Here is a 15,800-nt window from a genome sequence, read left to right as displayed (position 1 = left end):
TAAAATTAGAAATGGAATTTCGATGTCTGAAAGCTTGATTAATACATCCCTGTCAAGTAAGAAAATAAGGGAGGGGAATCTGTTGATGGTTGACCCTTGGAGTCCCATTACGATGCATCAACTCTAATCGAAAAAAAAATTATTTTCTGCAAAAGATTTGCATTCGCTTTACCTGCATAACTTTACACAGTAAACAACCTAAAACGGTCTCTTTGTTTAATGCAATAGGCATCAGGAGACCCCCTATAAACCTTCAAATGTTGGTCATTGGTTCATTACAATGAATTGGCTTAGTTTCACTACAATATAATGGATACCATTCTCTGGCTTTAAATGCTGGTCGTCGAAAATATTGAGCCCTATACTATCTTAGGAAACAATACGCGTAATATAAAAAAATAATTCCTGGGCAATCAACAAGACTAACACTAATTTTTGATTTATGTTTTTTTTTTTGGTAACCACAGTTATGTGGGTAAACTTTACTCTCCTTTTCTCATAACCCCCAAAAAAGGATTTTACACTTGCAACACTTCTTTTTGTTTTTCCTTTAAAAGTACACATATTAACCTAATACCACTATCGTTTATATACAGTATAGTTCGCTATCTTATTCCTAGTTATCGACACGTACAGTGATTTAAATTCCATATCGTGTTAAACCAAAATAAAACAATCATTTTTGCCAGGAGATATTAGCTGAATCTCCTTCCTAATATACACACAAACAGACAGCCAAAAATGTATAGTACTAGGATCAACTTCATAGTAGCCTTTATACTCGTGTTGGTTGCATTCGTGTTCCTATTATTAGCTACTATAAGTGCTCCAGTCGTGAAGACGTTTGAATTAGCTAAAACAACTACACATTCGTTTGGTGTATTTGGCTATTGTACCCTCAAGGACGGAACATGTCTGTCTGCAACCTATCCTTTGAATTTGTCTGATATAGATGGAAAAGCCAATTGGTTACTCAGTTCATCTACTAGAGATACTTTGGCTAAGATCTTTATATTAACTCCTATTGCCCTTGGCTTCAATTTTATCACCATGATTTTATTACTTGCCTGTAACTTTGTTGCTGGCGGAGAATCAAGATCAATAGTTTTGATTACAATTGTGGTTAATTTTATTACGTTGTTGGTTACTATTATTTCCGCGATAATTACAGTATTGGTTTATCATCCATTTTTGCAATGGACTGGCTGGATTTTGATCGGGTCAGCTGCTGCTTGTTTACTTTCCTTGATTATCATTACTGTGTCTTTAACTAAACTTCTGTCCGATGACGATCTTGATGAACTTGTGCTTGAAGTCAACGAAAGATCTAGTGCTGAAAAGGAAAGATTTGATCGTTTATTTGGCGGAAAGCCTCCAATAAACACATCATATAATGATCACAGTTCCAGTACCATGGATAATGAATTTGATTATAAAACATTTAAGGTTTCTACTACTTCATCTGGTAATGGAGGAATGGGAGCTGGCTCCGGAACTACTGCTGTCACTGCTGCTTCTGCAGTTACCCTTGGTCAGAATAGATATAACCCATATAACAAATTCACCAATAGCACTGATGATTATCAACAGCCTCCTCAAGTAAGTTCATTCTCGGAACAATATGCCAAGTCAAATCCATCTATTGGATATACCACACCCCAACAGGATTCTACCAATGCAATTCCATATCCTACATCAGCTGGATCATATCCTACTGACTCGTCTGCGTTTTCTATCAACCATAAATCAGTATTTGAACATCATCCAGAGGTCGAAGGTCATAAGCCATTTACTGAATTAGATGATGATTTTGATGATGAAGAATTACCAAAGACAACTGGAGGTCATATCCCAGAAGATTCTGATGCTGAATCTGATTTCACCAGTGTTTCCCAGCGAGCACCAAACCCAGAGTATCACCAATACAGCCAAGGCGGTGGTTATTATCAACAGCATTATAATAATGTTCACAACTTCCAATCTGACACCGGTTCTCAATTACAACCACAACAACCTCTTATCAGCCCACAACAGCAACAATATCCAGTTGGATACAATAGATCAGGTAATTATCAACCTGTACCAACCACACCACCTAGTGCAGGATATTTTCCACCAGCTCCAGCCCCAGTACAACATGTTCCTCCTCCTCAGCCAAGGCCAACAATTTCCGATAATGTATTGAATAATAATCCTGATTTTGCAGTGGGAAGAATGCCTAATAAAAGAAAAGTGGCTCCTGGGTTTGTTCCTGTAGCTGCTAGATATGCAGGAGGCGCACCACGAGGAGGAGGGTATGGTAGAGCACCTGGTCCAACACCACATATTAATAGAGGTGATGGCCCATACGGTATGAGATAAGCTGACGGTTGTTTTTATTTTCTTCGTATATTTTGCTTGTGATTTACTTTCAATTCTTGTATTAATTGGTCTTCTATAAACTAATTAATCTGTAACTCTTTATAGAGTTCTTTTCACTAGAATATTGTAGAAAGTTTATATATTCAATGAATCTATCATATTTTTGGATTAGCATTACCTGAGTCTGGGTTATTTATAACAGGCCTTTCCGGTACCAGTTCTGGAGTTTCTGGTTTTGGTTCTGGTTCTGGTTTTGGTTCTGGAGCTGGAGCTGGTTTTTCGATTATCTTTGTGGTTGAATGTGGGCGAACAAGTACAATCATTAACAATGCAAATACACAAAGACTTAACAAAAAGATGATTTTACACTTTGTTGTTCGTTTCTGATAATGTCGAGCTTTTATCAACTCCTTATCTGCATCTTGCAAATTAGCCACTGTATTTTGTAAATTATAATCAATTCTATCCAAAATTGTACCTTGATGCACCACGATTGTTTCCATCTCTTTGAAAATTGTCAGCACTTCCAAAATCCCCATGGCCAATTTAGAAATTTCTCGTTCTCGCTGCTCAAGATAACTATTACTTTGTAGCTGTTGCTGTTCTTGTTCAAGTACTTGTTTAGAATAATTTTCAATTGACTCGGTAGTTTCTTCTGCTTTTGCATCTAGAACTAATTGATCCTCGTCGTCATCTCGAAGAAATTTCATATAGTTGTTTTGCAAATTTCTAAATACAACTGAAGCTTCACTTATTTGAGTTGCGTAGTTTTGTTGAAAGTTTGCCAAAATTTCTAAATCCTGTTTAGCATAATTCAACCCCAATTTTTCATGATTCTTACTTAAATAAATGAATTTCTTAATGGCAACATAACATTTCTCAAATCTGGATAAGATTGAATAGTTCAACAGTTCGATCTGGGATTCCAATTCTGTCTTGTTTGCCAGGGATATGATAATCAACTTCTTATACAAGGAATTCAATTGGCCCGTTTCAGTTTTAATCAGGGCCAAATGTATATCCAAGTCCTTTGCTATATCAAAAAGTGATGGAATAATAGGCTTCAACTCAATGGAGTGTTGCTCACCACCGCCGATTAACTCTTGCCTTTGTTCTTCTTCATATTCAAGATCGTTGAAACGCGAATTGCGTCCAGAGCTGATGATAGGAGTTCCAGTACCTCCAGGTGGGAGTGAAACATCACGAGTAATCGTTCGCCTGTATGAGAGGAAGAGGTTTGTTCTGTCTCGAAACATCTTGTTGGTTGTAAAAAGTGTTGGCGGTTCGGCTTTACATGTTTTCTTTTTTTTGGTTTGCTGTTTATCTGCCTCATATTTGTGTAAATCTTTGGTTGTAAGTTTTGTGCTGCCAAAATGTTATCCTTTCACAGAGGGAAACACATTCTATATAATGGCATCTATCAAAAAGGCGTGTTTAAGCGTTTGAGTATGTATCTACCAATATAACAATGTTGCTTACATTAATTTTCCATCTATATTAATTCCCTATAAACAATGCAAATAAATAAACTCAAGAATGTTACTTTTTATCTTTCTTTCTAAAACTCATATTATGAAAGTTAACAAGAGTTGCACGATCAGCCATACCACTATTGGACATTTTACTTCCCACATTATCACTTCTAGTATGTTCATTCAAACTTGCCAAGTTAGTGGAACTACCACCATTGCTCCTGGCATGAGAAAAGTATCCAGCAAGATTAACCAAACTCGAACCTCGTGATTGAGAAGGTGAGGGTGATGTCCCAGCAGATGATCTTCCACTGGCTCTTAAACTTGACAGGGTGGGTGTCATTGATATTGGAGTTCGTTTGTGTAAATCCTCAAATCTTTTGTTGGCCAGAGCTAAATCAATGTTCGAGCCAGGTAATGGTGGCTCGTAGGCTGGAGCTAAATCGTCAGTAATATCACCCTTGATGGCTTGTGTATAGCTTGGAATTTGTAATAAATCTTCTGCACTAACGTTGGTAGACATATTAGCTTCTGATGGAACTCGGGACAAATGTACTGGAGGGGACATAATAGGACTTGGGTGGTCGTTTATATACGATTGGTGCAATGGAGACCTAGCTGGTGGACGTCTAGCAAAATAATCATCCCCATCAAGGTTGAATGTAGCACGGTCTCGAGTATGTGTAGGAGCAGGTATACGTAATGGGGAAGAACTAGCGTTATTTGGTGGAGATGATGGTCCGTTAAATGTATTATCTTCTTGTGATTGTCTTTGAAGACTCAAAAGACGTAAATTCTCGGTAAGAAGGTTAGAATCAAGTGGTGACATCAGAAATTGATGTAAGTCTGAACCTCCACTACTGGATCCACTGCTGGCTGCAGGACGAATAGCTCGTGGAGTTGTTGCTCCAGAAGTAACGGGTGTTTCAATAGGTGAGACATCCGACCATAATCTATCATATATATGTTGTTCATAAAGCGGAGGGGCAACTAATCCAGTTAATGATGTATGTGAACTGCTATTGGAATGTAAGGAAGCCAATGAAAGCTGTGATTCGCTATTGGCGAACAAAACTTCTTGAGATTCGTCTTCTGAACTGGTTTCTTCGTCTGGAATTGAGCGGATTGAAACAAATGGTGAAATAAATAGCTGAACAGGCAATGAAGCTCTTAATTCAGAAGTGTGACCATCAGGATTGATTAATGCAATATTGAACTTTAACTTATGTTTAACTTTGACATGGGTCAATAAATCCACATCTTGAGTACATTTGCTAAGACTAGCAGGAACCTTCAAAAATGTTTCTACCTCCCACTTATCTAAATCCAAAGCATCTGGATTAGGTTTAGGTACTTTCTTCTGACACACTATTCTTTCACCCAGGTGCACCGGTGGGAAGTACCCAACGTAGGAATACATTTCCACCAACTGGATCTTGATATCACCCAATTGTAAACCTTTTAATAATGGAACGATCATTACACTAACAGGAGTTCCTGATCCAATAGCAATAGCTTTCATGGGGCAACTTAAAGAATATTCCACTTTCTGGGGCCATGTATTGTCAACAGCCATGGTTTCCGATAATTCCACAGCATCGGTAGTCAACGTTCTGATGACCCTGACTCGTTTCTTGGCAACTATACTGCTGTGAAACTTACCTCTATCTATGGTAGCTTCTAGTCTGTATATAGAAGAACATCCAGGAAGCCCTTCGATGGATTCTGGAATATTCCCGGGTAATATGGCACTGAATGGAATTTCGTAATTCCCTGGAGTCAACATATGATTTCCCAGCTTTATTAAACTGTTGGTAGAAGATGATGTGGCCATTTGATGTAAACTGGTTGTTGAACTTGATGCACTTAAAGATCCAAGGGTTGATAAATTGGTAGCTGATAGGGTCTTAGTTCTAAGTGAGCCTAATCCTTTCAACGATGTACTTGATGAATTTCTGGATAAGAGTCCACTAGTCGATACTGCCATGGACATTGAAGTAGGGGCATTGCTGAAATATCTGGTAAACTCGGCACTATCCCAAGCATGCTCATATACGATTCTTTGAAAGTTCATGGGCTTACCACTTCGTGGATTAATCGTATCACTTTTAAGACTAAGGGTGGAATATAATTTGAGGGAAAGTTTCTTAACTGCGATGGGTTCAGTTACAGCAAGGACAATTGTACCAGAGAGAAATGCAGAAGCAGCATCTTGTTCATTGCCTTTGAGAACTAGAACATCGTGGTCGAGGTTTTTTAAGCGAATTTCAAAGAGCGTGGCAGCCTTTGATGATGTTGTTGCTTTCTTGGCCATGGGTATGAATGTTTGATGATGGGAATTGGTTGTATATTAATTATTAAATGTTTATTTCTTGTTAATAGATTCCTATGGGTAAAAGGGGAATTGATGGATATCTAAACTAGATTTATCCCAAAATAAATCATCGATTTCATTAAGTCACTCAGGAAAAAGAAACGATGGTGCATTTTTCGGATAGTCGCATATCGGAGCATCAGATGCAGAAAATAAAAAAAATAACGCATCAATCACGGTGGAATTCCTGCCGGATTAGGCAGGTGGGCAGTAATGAAGGAACAAATCACGGAAAAACTCTGTATTTTGTAACCTCTTAGTAATGCAACATCGAAATAATTAGCAAACTAATAGATAAGGGCTAAACAAAGTAAGCTGGAGGCTAACGTGGCTTCATAATCGTGGTATACGGATATGTAATCGGCTATGATGGCAATATTTTCTACACTTCTAGAATTTCTCAAATTTTACGTTACTTGCTCTGTTTACATCTCTCCTTATCATTTTTCCAAATTTAGCATAAAAAAAAAAAAGAACACGTAAAATATTTTTCAAAATTCACACAAGCGGACGTTTACTTCCATCACCTCTCGCTAACGAATTTTTAAAAGTGTGAACAGATATATGTAGTAATGTGTCTTTATACAAGTACAACCGAATATTGTGCATGAAACTGCTTGGCATTTTCTAATGACCAATAGCTCTAAAAACAAGGGAGCAATCCTCTAACTTCCTCTCGTTTTCACAACAAGGGGGGCTTATATCCCTTTTGTCTATACGATACCTATGCTATAAATGCTTGCGATGGAAGGGGCTGTTGTCCAGTTTTGACAACACGATATCCCTTACCCAACCCCTTGTTGGTGTGATATGGACTAATATGGTTGGGAGCAAATTACCTTCTTTGAAATCTCAAATCTAGATTCGCCCAGTGCAGGAGCCACATTAATTTTATATTGTTGCACCGCCTTCGCAACCAAAATAAATTCTCGCAATTTTTCTAGAACTCATTGCCGATCAACCAAATTATCTACAGCGAATGGTATAAAGAGTTTACTTATAATATTTTTCTTCTTGGTGGTGTGTGATTTTCCATGCTTTTAGGATGGTTTAAATTTTTGATTACGAATTTACAAGTGTTGACAAGCAATACGAGCATTATATATTTAGTCGACCTACATTTTGATCGTTCTAGTTCAGGGGTTGGGCTTTGACCAGCAGGAATCATGTAGTACAAAATTACGAAAAAAAAAGTTTGTTTGTTGAATGTGTGTGTGTTCCATGTGGCTGGCAATTGTTGCGAAAGAACTGAGCCGCATGTTTATTTTCTTAGCGACGCGTAAGACAAAGAAATTTTTAACAGTCAAGCAAAGCTTCTCTAGATAAGATGGCTTGGTACATTCTACTTGACATTCCCTCTGTGTACCTGACATTTCTAGATAAAGCAAGAAGTTCCTATCATAATACAATAACTCTTTAGATAACTAAAAATGAATTTTGATAGTATGTGTTAAAAGTTGCAATTTACTTAATTTTTCAGCGAAATATTGTCCAAATTTGGAACAAAGCTAGCTCTTACGTGATAACTATACTGTAGACTTTTAGAATGGGTGCTTAAACGGACTTAGTGTACAAGACTCTCCACTTTGCAGGTATAATAGTGTACAATAACTTTAAGTGAAGAGTCTGAATAGTACTATTTGTTATACCTTATTGATTTCTGTCTTTTCTTTTTCTCTCAATCAAAATAAGGGCATTGCGAAATTCTAACTTAATTACGAGTGCAACCACAACACTACTACGCCAAACTATTTCGTAATCTGGATTAAGCCTGTGATTAGTCACCACATTGAATAAGCACACCAGCACTCTTTTATTGGGCAATTCGTAATTACAAACTAGATTAAGAACACCAGCACTGATAATGTGTCAAAAGGGTCTTTTGTGTAGAAACGGAATCTCCTCGAATATGTACAATGCCTCCTTCTAAACAGTTCGTATTACGAAATGCGGGCTGGGAGTGACATCACTTTGTTCCACATTTCTGGTGCTGTCACAGTGTTGAAAAAAAATAAAACTAAAAAAAAACCAAAACCCCTTGCAAAAAAAAAATATTTTGCGACAAAGCTTATTTTTTTTCGGTCGTTAAACCAGCCATCTTATTATGGAATTCGCTCCTTTCAACCTACGAGGCGTAAAAAAATGGAGAGAAGAATGCCATCGGTTCTCGGGTTGTTCCTGGTTAAAATGTTTTAGTAAAATTTTCTTGACAACCTGCGACAATAAGCATTCTGCTGGTTAGTTGCCCAGCACGAGCAGTCCTCCTTTGTAATGGAAGTTTCGACTGGCTTATTTGACACTATTGTAAACAGGTACCTTTTTTTAATATATAACCGACCAACTTTCTCTTTGAATTGTAAATCCGATTCATCCAATTTTGATTAATTGAACTTTTCTCGCAAGTGCGACCATTCACTCACCCTAGTCTATCCTTCCACCACTCAGGGCCCCGCAAGCTCTACCTTTGCATATCATAGAAACTTAATACATAATCACCTAATATGAAATTTAATTCAACTTCCCCATTACCATATGATGCAATAATTGACAATAGAATCTACACCTATACACCAGCAAGACACGATGATGATATCATTAGAAGTCCTACACGCAAACGGGCAAAATCAATTTCCCCTCGTTCACTCACAGCTATTTTCAAACGAAGCAGCAGTGGCACAGCTCCTGCTACAAGCAGTAGCGGTCTTAACACTAATAATAGAAGAATGAAACTCAAGTTTATTTGTACAACCCCAAACACACCACCCATGAGCAGGTCTCCGTCAATGAAATTCCCTGAAGAGGAAGAATTTTCATTTAATTCATCATTTGAGTCAGATTCAGATAGTCTTCCTGACTTGACTGCTGATGATAGTGATTTTGATCTTGATATAACTTTGGACACTCCTATCAAGCCTAAAAATGATATGATGATACTATCTCCCGACTTTGGTTTGTTAGGTGCTGCCAAATATACAAGACAACCACTAACTGCAAATCGTGGTCCTTCAATCTTTGAAATCCCCGAGATTGTTCATAAGATTCTTAGTTATGTGGATATACAAAATACGGTTATTCCTCAGGAGGAAACCCCAATTCGGAGACAACCACTTAATTACAAACATGCATTATTAATTCATGGTGATTCCAAAAAAGCAGAACAATCATTAGAAACTACTGATTTAGATTCATCTAAGAATTTCACCACTTCAAAAAACCCCCTATTCAATTGCTTATTGGTAAATAAGCTCTTCTACAAAGCTGCTAGTGAAATTATTTCTCAGAACTTTTACTTTAGTAAGCAGGAAAGTTTTGGGAAATACTTACATACCATAGACCGTGCACATACAGTTCAATTCCAGCCAAAGTCCTTTGTTTTACATAAATTGTTCCATGCTAAGCAACCATGTTTAGATAGAATCCAGATGACAAGAATGAATTTCCAAAAGTTGAAATGGCTTGAACTTTACATGTGCCCTAAACTTTTACCTCCTATCAGATTCATTTTTGAGAGTTCGCAAACGTTGGAGAAATTAGTCATAACTGGGTCCAAAGTACTTGATAACGACTTCCTCGTCACTTTAGGAAGAAACTGTCGTAATTTGCAACATTTAGATATTCGTGCTTGTGAACAAATTTCAGATTTTGGAATCTACCAACTATCAATGTATTGCCATAAACTTCGTCTCATAAACCTTGGTCGAAAAAATAAAGGCAACTCCATAACTGATGCTTCTATAATTCCCCTTGTGAAAAGAAATCCCCGATTGAGCACCATTGGGCTAGCTGGTTGTCACATTAGTGATGCTCTGATTTTTGAAATGGCAAGACATTGCAGGAGGTTAGAAAGATTGTCATTAAACAATTGCCCAAATATTTCCGATAGCTCCATATCTACGGTTTTCAACTCGCATGCTTCATATTTTCCATTATTATCTGTACTCGAACTAAGATTCAACTATCAATTGACTGATTGGAAAGGAGTAATTGAGTTCAAGAGAAGGCAAGAGCTGAAAAATATGATTATGTTAGTTGAAGTATGTGAACAGTTGATGTCTCGCATGCGACAACAAGAAATGGCTATGGACCAGATGGTATCACAAAGGATATTTAGTGATATTCTGGTGTGGGTAAATTCTCATAGTGAAGATGAAGAGCAAGAACTGAGCTATTTAGAGTTGGTTAGAAGGAAAAGAGCCCTGGATGTGTAGTAACTTATGTATATGTATGTATTATATTTAACCAATGTGACATAATGCTCGGAAGAAAAAGGTCGGCAACAAAGATCTTGACGTAAGATTCTGTTCGATAGCATGTGAATAAGAGTTGTAGCTACCATCACGATGGACTAGTGTGGGCAATGTGTTACACAAAATCAAAAGAAACAATACAAATCTTGGGGGGTGTTGCAATTTAGTGCACCCGAGAATAAAATCGTGTGTGGAGTGTCACTTATCTTACACGTCGGTATTAAACACGAGGGGCTTCTCGTAAGTTTTCAAGCTACAGATATCGACAGCATTATCGCTGCACACATTATTTCCTACATGACGCGTAATCTTGCAAATTGGTTGCCAAGTAGTCTTGTCGTATTCCAAATTTTGACGAACCAGACGTAATTTGGCGAAACGAGGCCAGGGAAATCATTCACTTTGCCTGATCTTACGTTGACATGAGTAAACAGGAATATAATATTTACGTACCACTTTTTGTTATGAATCCCCTGCATAAATGAAACGCACGAGATGTGAACAAGTGGTAAAAATGTCGACAGGTGCTAACCAGTGCATAAAAAAAGATTCCTAAAGAACTAAAAGAATAAACAAAAACCATTTGACACAAAAACGGAACCATAATAAGGTCGTGTCTCGGTTACCAATTCACATAGCAAAACAACAAAATTAGAAAACCCCAAATCCAAAACATTGAGCCCAGAACGAGAGCGGCAGCACTTGACAAAAAAATAATTAAGATTTCTTACATTTCCCTTTTGCAGAAACAAAGGCGGGAGAAAAGAGCAACACGTAACAAAACTCACACCCCCCAAAACTATAAATCACCCATAGTATGGCAATTACTCTCTGATATAACGTTTTAAGATTCCACAATACCTTTAACACAATAGAAAACACCAATATAAGAAACATTGCATATGAAGCGATCTATAAATGAGCTAGCATCTGCTTCAACCTTGCCAGGTGAAATTAGCAAACGCCATATATTACAACCACATAGGTCAAAAATAGACCTTATGGATGATACAAGATTAACATCTTTGCCACTACCGCCTCCACCTCCAAAACGTGCTGGTTCTTCACTGGCATCCAGTACTGAGCTACAATTAGAGAAGAGGAGACGAGATGGGCAACTAGGTGAAGACTTTGAAGCGAAAGATGATATCAAAGGCGCAGATGAAGACGACGAGGATGAGTATGATGAATATGAAGATGAAAGTCAAGACCCAATTGTCCTTGTTGAAGACTATATGCACAAATCCTCGTCCTTGTTACCACATATGCTGCGACAGAAATCGTTGGCTCATTTCAAACTGAGGATATTCGTTGACTATTCGAGTGAGCTGGCATCATATATAGAACATCAGGAACACTATGAGCATACACCGCAGGTGAAACATATTTCAAGTGAAGTAAGTTATGATCAAGAGGTACTGGACACTTCATTTTCAACCTTGCCTCGCAACAGTGTTTCCGAAGAAACTGTACGATACATACGTAACAGCAAAGAAGAGAAGGAGGATTTGGAGGCAATCTTTGGAAGAATTCCTGGTAGTGATCTTCTCAAGTACTGTGATTTGTGTGACAAACCACTTTATGAAATTTCTTCAATTATAAATAATAACAACAGTAAGCAACGGACCATAAAGAGAAACCATTATGAATTTATTTGCGGGGACTGTATCGAAAATTACGAAACTTTTATTAATGAGTTCTATGATAACGAAGAAGAAGAGGAGGAAAATTTGGAAAAATCTCGTACCAGATTACTTCGTATCTTCCATTCGATTCAATACAAATATAAATTGACAGATGAATGTGCTGCGAAAAAGCTGAAACTTTCCACGAGTTTAATCGACCGTTTACATTTAATCCAAGCAGGTAATATTGCGAAATAGATAATTTGAAAATAGACGAATGTATATATATATATATATATACATATTTATTACTACAGGATTTTGTGTTTATACCTGTTTAGGAATTTGCATTCCATACTCACCAAAACCTCCGAATACGACATGATCCCTTGTGTCATATCTAAACGCACTCAATTCTCCCATACTCATCCCCAATAAATCCTCCAACCTTTCACCCAGAAATTCGCCTGCGAAATCTGATTGAAAGTTTAAAATCTCTTCAAGACCTTTGTTTTCATTAGCCCAATTAATCATCTCATTATTAAACTGTTCAACTTCCGAGGAGAGTGAATAGGTCGATACATGATCGGGGAAATCAGCATCCAATGCCAGAAGCATATTAGTGAGATGTTCTGTCCAGCGTTTACAAGTACAATTAAATGAGGAATATGTTGCCAATGTATCACGGCCGTCTTTTATAGCGTCCCTTAATACTCTCATGTAATGTGGGTCTGGGTTGTTCGATTTCTTTTGCTCTAGCAATACAAATCCAAGGATAATCGTTGCGAAAAAGCATGCTGATTGAATTGTGAAAACTTCTTTATGATTGGGGTTATGTGTAGAATAAAACCGCAAGAGCTTGATCACAAGCACTGATGCCTTAATACATGCTTTACAAAATGACATTAATGATTCTTCACCCGCAATTTGTGATTCAGTTTCAGGTTTGACTTTCCTAGTTACAACATAAACCAAGAATGGACGGGTTAGAGCCATTATACCATAAAGTTGCCCCAAATGAACAAATACAAGGAGATAATTATTAGAATTTGTTCCTTGTTCAAGTTGTTTTTCAAGAGCTGAATTGAGTTGAAGTTGTTGGGGTAATTGCATTGACCATATTTTCAATTCCATAGATAATAGATGTGCTCTCTTTATATTGATGCGACCGTCTTTAAAAATGTTCTCCACAATACGACCATTGATAACTGCTGAATCACTGGTTGCCTTCTGGCACATAATTCGAAGCTTTTCTTCAGGTGTAGCATTATCATCTTGAATTATATAATCCAGATCATCATAATCATATCCACTTACGAGTAATGGACGTCCCAAGTTAACACTACTAACACAATCACACACATATAAACTGCGCCAAAGTCTTCGTCTATGGATTTGTATTTCTTTATCTGCAAATCGGGAGTTGATTACCTTCCGATGCAATCCTAGAGCTTGTGCCAATCTGATGGCTGTTCCCAAGTTTATCCATGAACTTGAACGATTGCAACACGCTTGATAATAGAAATATTTCAAAAAGTTGGCTTCAACCATCCATAATTTCCCATCATAGATGTTGCTTCTCATTAAAGCTTGTGCACTTTCTAGGAACATAGTTGATTCAGGTAAGTTTAAATTCATATTTGGGGTGTATTCTGCAAATAGAGCCCCAATCGCAAATACCAAATGTAAAAGACATAGCCTACGGGTCGTGGCACCTACCGGGTTATTGTAAGTTTCTTGGAATACTTTTTTGTTGAAATGATTCATATTGAACACATAGAATGTATTGTTGATATTCTTTTTGAAAAGGTCTATAAGAATCACCGCTGTATCCTTAGGCGGTAATTGCACTGGGATGGTTGGTTTTGTAAAGTCAGTGCTCTCATCTATGATATATTCTTGACCAGGGTCATCCGTGAAGACCAGTGGGCCTAAAGTGTCTTTGAATAACAGACGGCATTCACTAAGTAGAGAAAGAGCACTGCTCTCACCAAAGAACCTCATATCTCCTGTCTGTGTGTATAATAACCTTGTATGGCGACCGTTCAAATTAGGCAACCCTTCGTTTGATTCGTGGTTACTATTTAACACATTGAGAATTGTGGTGTTGTCATTATCATTAGCCAACGCTTTTTGAAGGCTTTGTCCAATCACAGTCAACAGCGCTTTCGATTGTGGTGATGGTTCTCTAGATGACAACTTTGTGATCTTCTCTGGGGACGGCGATATTACATTAGGTGGAGGTATACTTATCGGACTAGGAGGTGTAACATCATCCAGGTTCCCACTCGAGCTAGAACTGATACTGGTTTTCATATCAGTCGATCTAGTTTTCCCCTTAGTAGTAGCAGGCTTGTGCTTTAGCGTACGGCCATCAATTTTAAAGTACAGACAAGAAAGGGATTTACCACGACAGTAGTGACATGGTTGTTCACCATTACATTTCATCTTACGTTGCTTGCATGTATCACAGGCACGGGAAACCTTTTTGCGCTGTGGAATCGGGAGGATCCTAGGACGGCCCTTGGGACGTGGTGCAGGTGCCACTGGCGGTGTACTTTCAATATCTGTCATTGCGGGTGGCTTAGACGAACTTTGAACGTAGACTACAAGGCAAGTAGTTACTATAAGAGAATTTGCTATTGGTTATATTTACGAAAGATCATAAACTAAACTAATGAGATTGTTAATTATTCACCACGCCAAAAGTGCTATAGAGACTGAAAAAATATTAACAATGTATGAGCAAAATGTGAAACTCTGCCCAGAATGGAAACTCCGGAAAGTGTTGAAATGAGGGGAACGAAGCAAGAGAAAAGAATATTCTGAACAATGGAGTGAGGGAAATTGGTAGCTTGTGGGGAAAAACACGTATTTCCGTAAAATTTATAGTTAGTGTCAATCCTGTTCATGCAAGGGTTTGAAATCTGGTCTGATCTCGACAACCAACTCAACTGATGTAACAAATTAATAAGCTACGAATTATGCATAAATTAAAAGGATGCAAAGGAGGGAGGCAAAAAAAAGGGGAGCTAAAAAATTATCATTTATACGGCGATCTGTTTCCTATTTTGATTTAACGCAAAGGCATCATATTATTACAAGCTCAATTGTTTGCCAAATCGAGCAGGCGATAGCAAACTTTATTATTGAAAATCGTACAAAATCAACACGTTAGTCACACGGAGTTTGGCCAAGATTCATCATCTGAAATGCAGATACCCAGGATATTAACTTTTAGATTAGACTATTCTATGTGTTCCAATAATAGAACCGCAACTTATCTAGCGAAACAATAACTCGCATAAAAGGGAGAATGATAGAGGCAAAAAGTTCGGCCCCGGACCTGCGGTCTTCAACGAGAGTGGAGTACATGCATCTTATAGCAGTTAGACTGAGCCATCATTGTTTGAACGCTTGAAAATATTACCGGTCTAAGAATCTGGTTTATCTCCGTCCGGGTAAATATGCCTTGCAGCATTTCACTGTTGACCGACCGCCGATACTGGTGCCTTTTCTTTTTTTTTCCAGATCGATCTGTATAGTCACATGGACATTTAAGAAATTGCACCTAATAAATTAGTTTAATTATTAGTAGGTCATTTTTGGAATCTTAGATATGTAAAAATTTGCTTTGTGTTGTGGTCATCTAACACATTGGAAAACAAATCTTCCTTTTATCCTCGGGTTCATCCCCCACCTCTGTTGTTTCCAGGGGAAT

The 15,800-nt window shown here is 37.7% G+C and overlaps 6 protein-coding genes across 6 annotated transcripts; 3 read left to right on the top strand and 3 right to left on the bottom strand. All coding sequences in view use genetic code 12, as the record gives it.

Moving 5' to 3' along the window:
* Positions 1-543: 543 nt before the first annotated feature.
* SRD1 (Srd1p) lies at positions 544-3,661 on the top strand (the record flags this gene model as incomplete). Its single annotated transcript, XM_007374714.1, has 1 exon — positions 544-3,661. One exon carries the CDS (start codon positions 742-744, stop codon positions 2,359-2,361), a length of 1,620 nt encoding a protein of 539 aa, XP_007374776.1.
* Positions 2,517-3,617, bottom strand: TLG2 (Tlg2p; the record flags this gene model as incomplete). The annotated part of the gene is made up of 1 exon (XM_007374715.1): positions 2,517-3,617. The coding sequence occupies one exon, from the start codon at positions 3,615-3,617 to the stop codon at positions 2,517-2,519; it is 1,101 nt and encodes a 366-aa protein (XP_007374777.1).
* A 64-nt stretch (positions 3,662-3,725) lies between the features above and the next one.
* On the bottom strand, positions 3,726-5,661 carry ROD1 (Rod1p; the record flags this gene model as incomplete). Its single annotated transcript, XM_007374713.1, has 1 exon — positions 3,726-5,661. The coding sequence occupies one exon, from the start codon at positions 5,617-5,619 to the stop codon at positions 3,901-3,903; it is 1,719 nt and encodes a 572-aa protein (XP_007374775.1).
* A 3,473-nt stretch (positions 5,662-9,134) lies between these two features.
* AMN1 (Amn1p) lies at positions 9,135-10,415 on the top strand (the record flags this gene model as incomplete). Its single annotated transcript, XM_007374712.1, has 1 exon — positions 9,135-10,415. The coding sequence occupies one exon, from the start codon at positions 9,135-9,137 to the stop codon at positions 10,413-10,415; it is 1,281 nt and encodes a 426-aa protein (XP_007374774.1).
* An 844-nt stretch (positions 10,416-11,259) lies between these two features.
* On the top strand, positions 11,260-12,337 carry SPAPADRAFT_66240 (uncharacterized protein; the record flags this gene model as incomplete). The annotated part of the gene is made up of 1 exon (XM_007374711.1): positions 11,260-12,337. One exon carries the CDS (start codon positions 11,357-11,359, stop codon positions 12,335-12,337), a length of 981 nt encoding a protein of 326 aa, XP_007374773.1.
* Positions 12,338-12,406: 69 nt separating this feature from the next.
* On the bottom strand, positions 12,407-15,722 carry SPAPADRAFT_66239 (uncharacterized protein; the record flags this gene model as incomplete). Its single annotated transcript, XM_007374710.1, has 1 exon — positions 12,407-15,722. The coding sequence occupies one exon, from the start codon at positions 14,651-14,653 to the stop codon at positions 12,407-12,409; it is 2,247 nt and encodes a 748-aa protein (XP_007374772.1).
* Between the last annotated feature and the right edge of the window lie 78 nt (positions 15,723-15,800).

This window comes from Spathaspora passalidarum (assembly GCF_000223485.1).
Source record: "Spathaspora passalidarum NRRL Y-27907 unplaced genomic scaffold SPAPAscaffold_3, whole genome shotgun sequence".
Classification (NCBI taxonomy): domain Eukaryota; kingdom Fungi; phylum Ascomycota; class Pichiomycetes; order Serinales; family Debaryomycetaceae; genus Spathaspora; species Spathaspora passalidarum.
The sequence above is the reverse complement of the archived record's forward strand: the minus strand, read 5'-3'. Positions and strand labels throughout refer to the sequence as shown.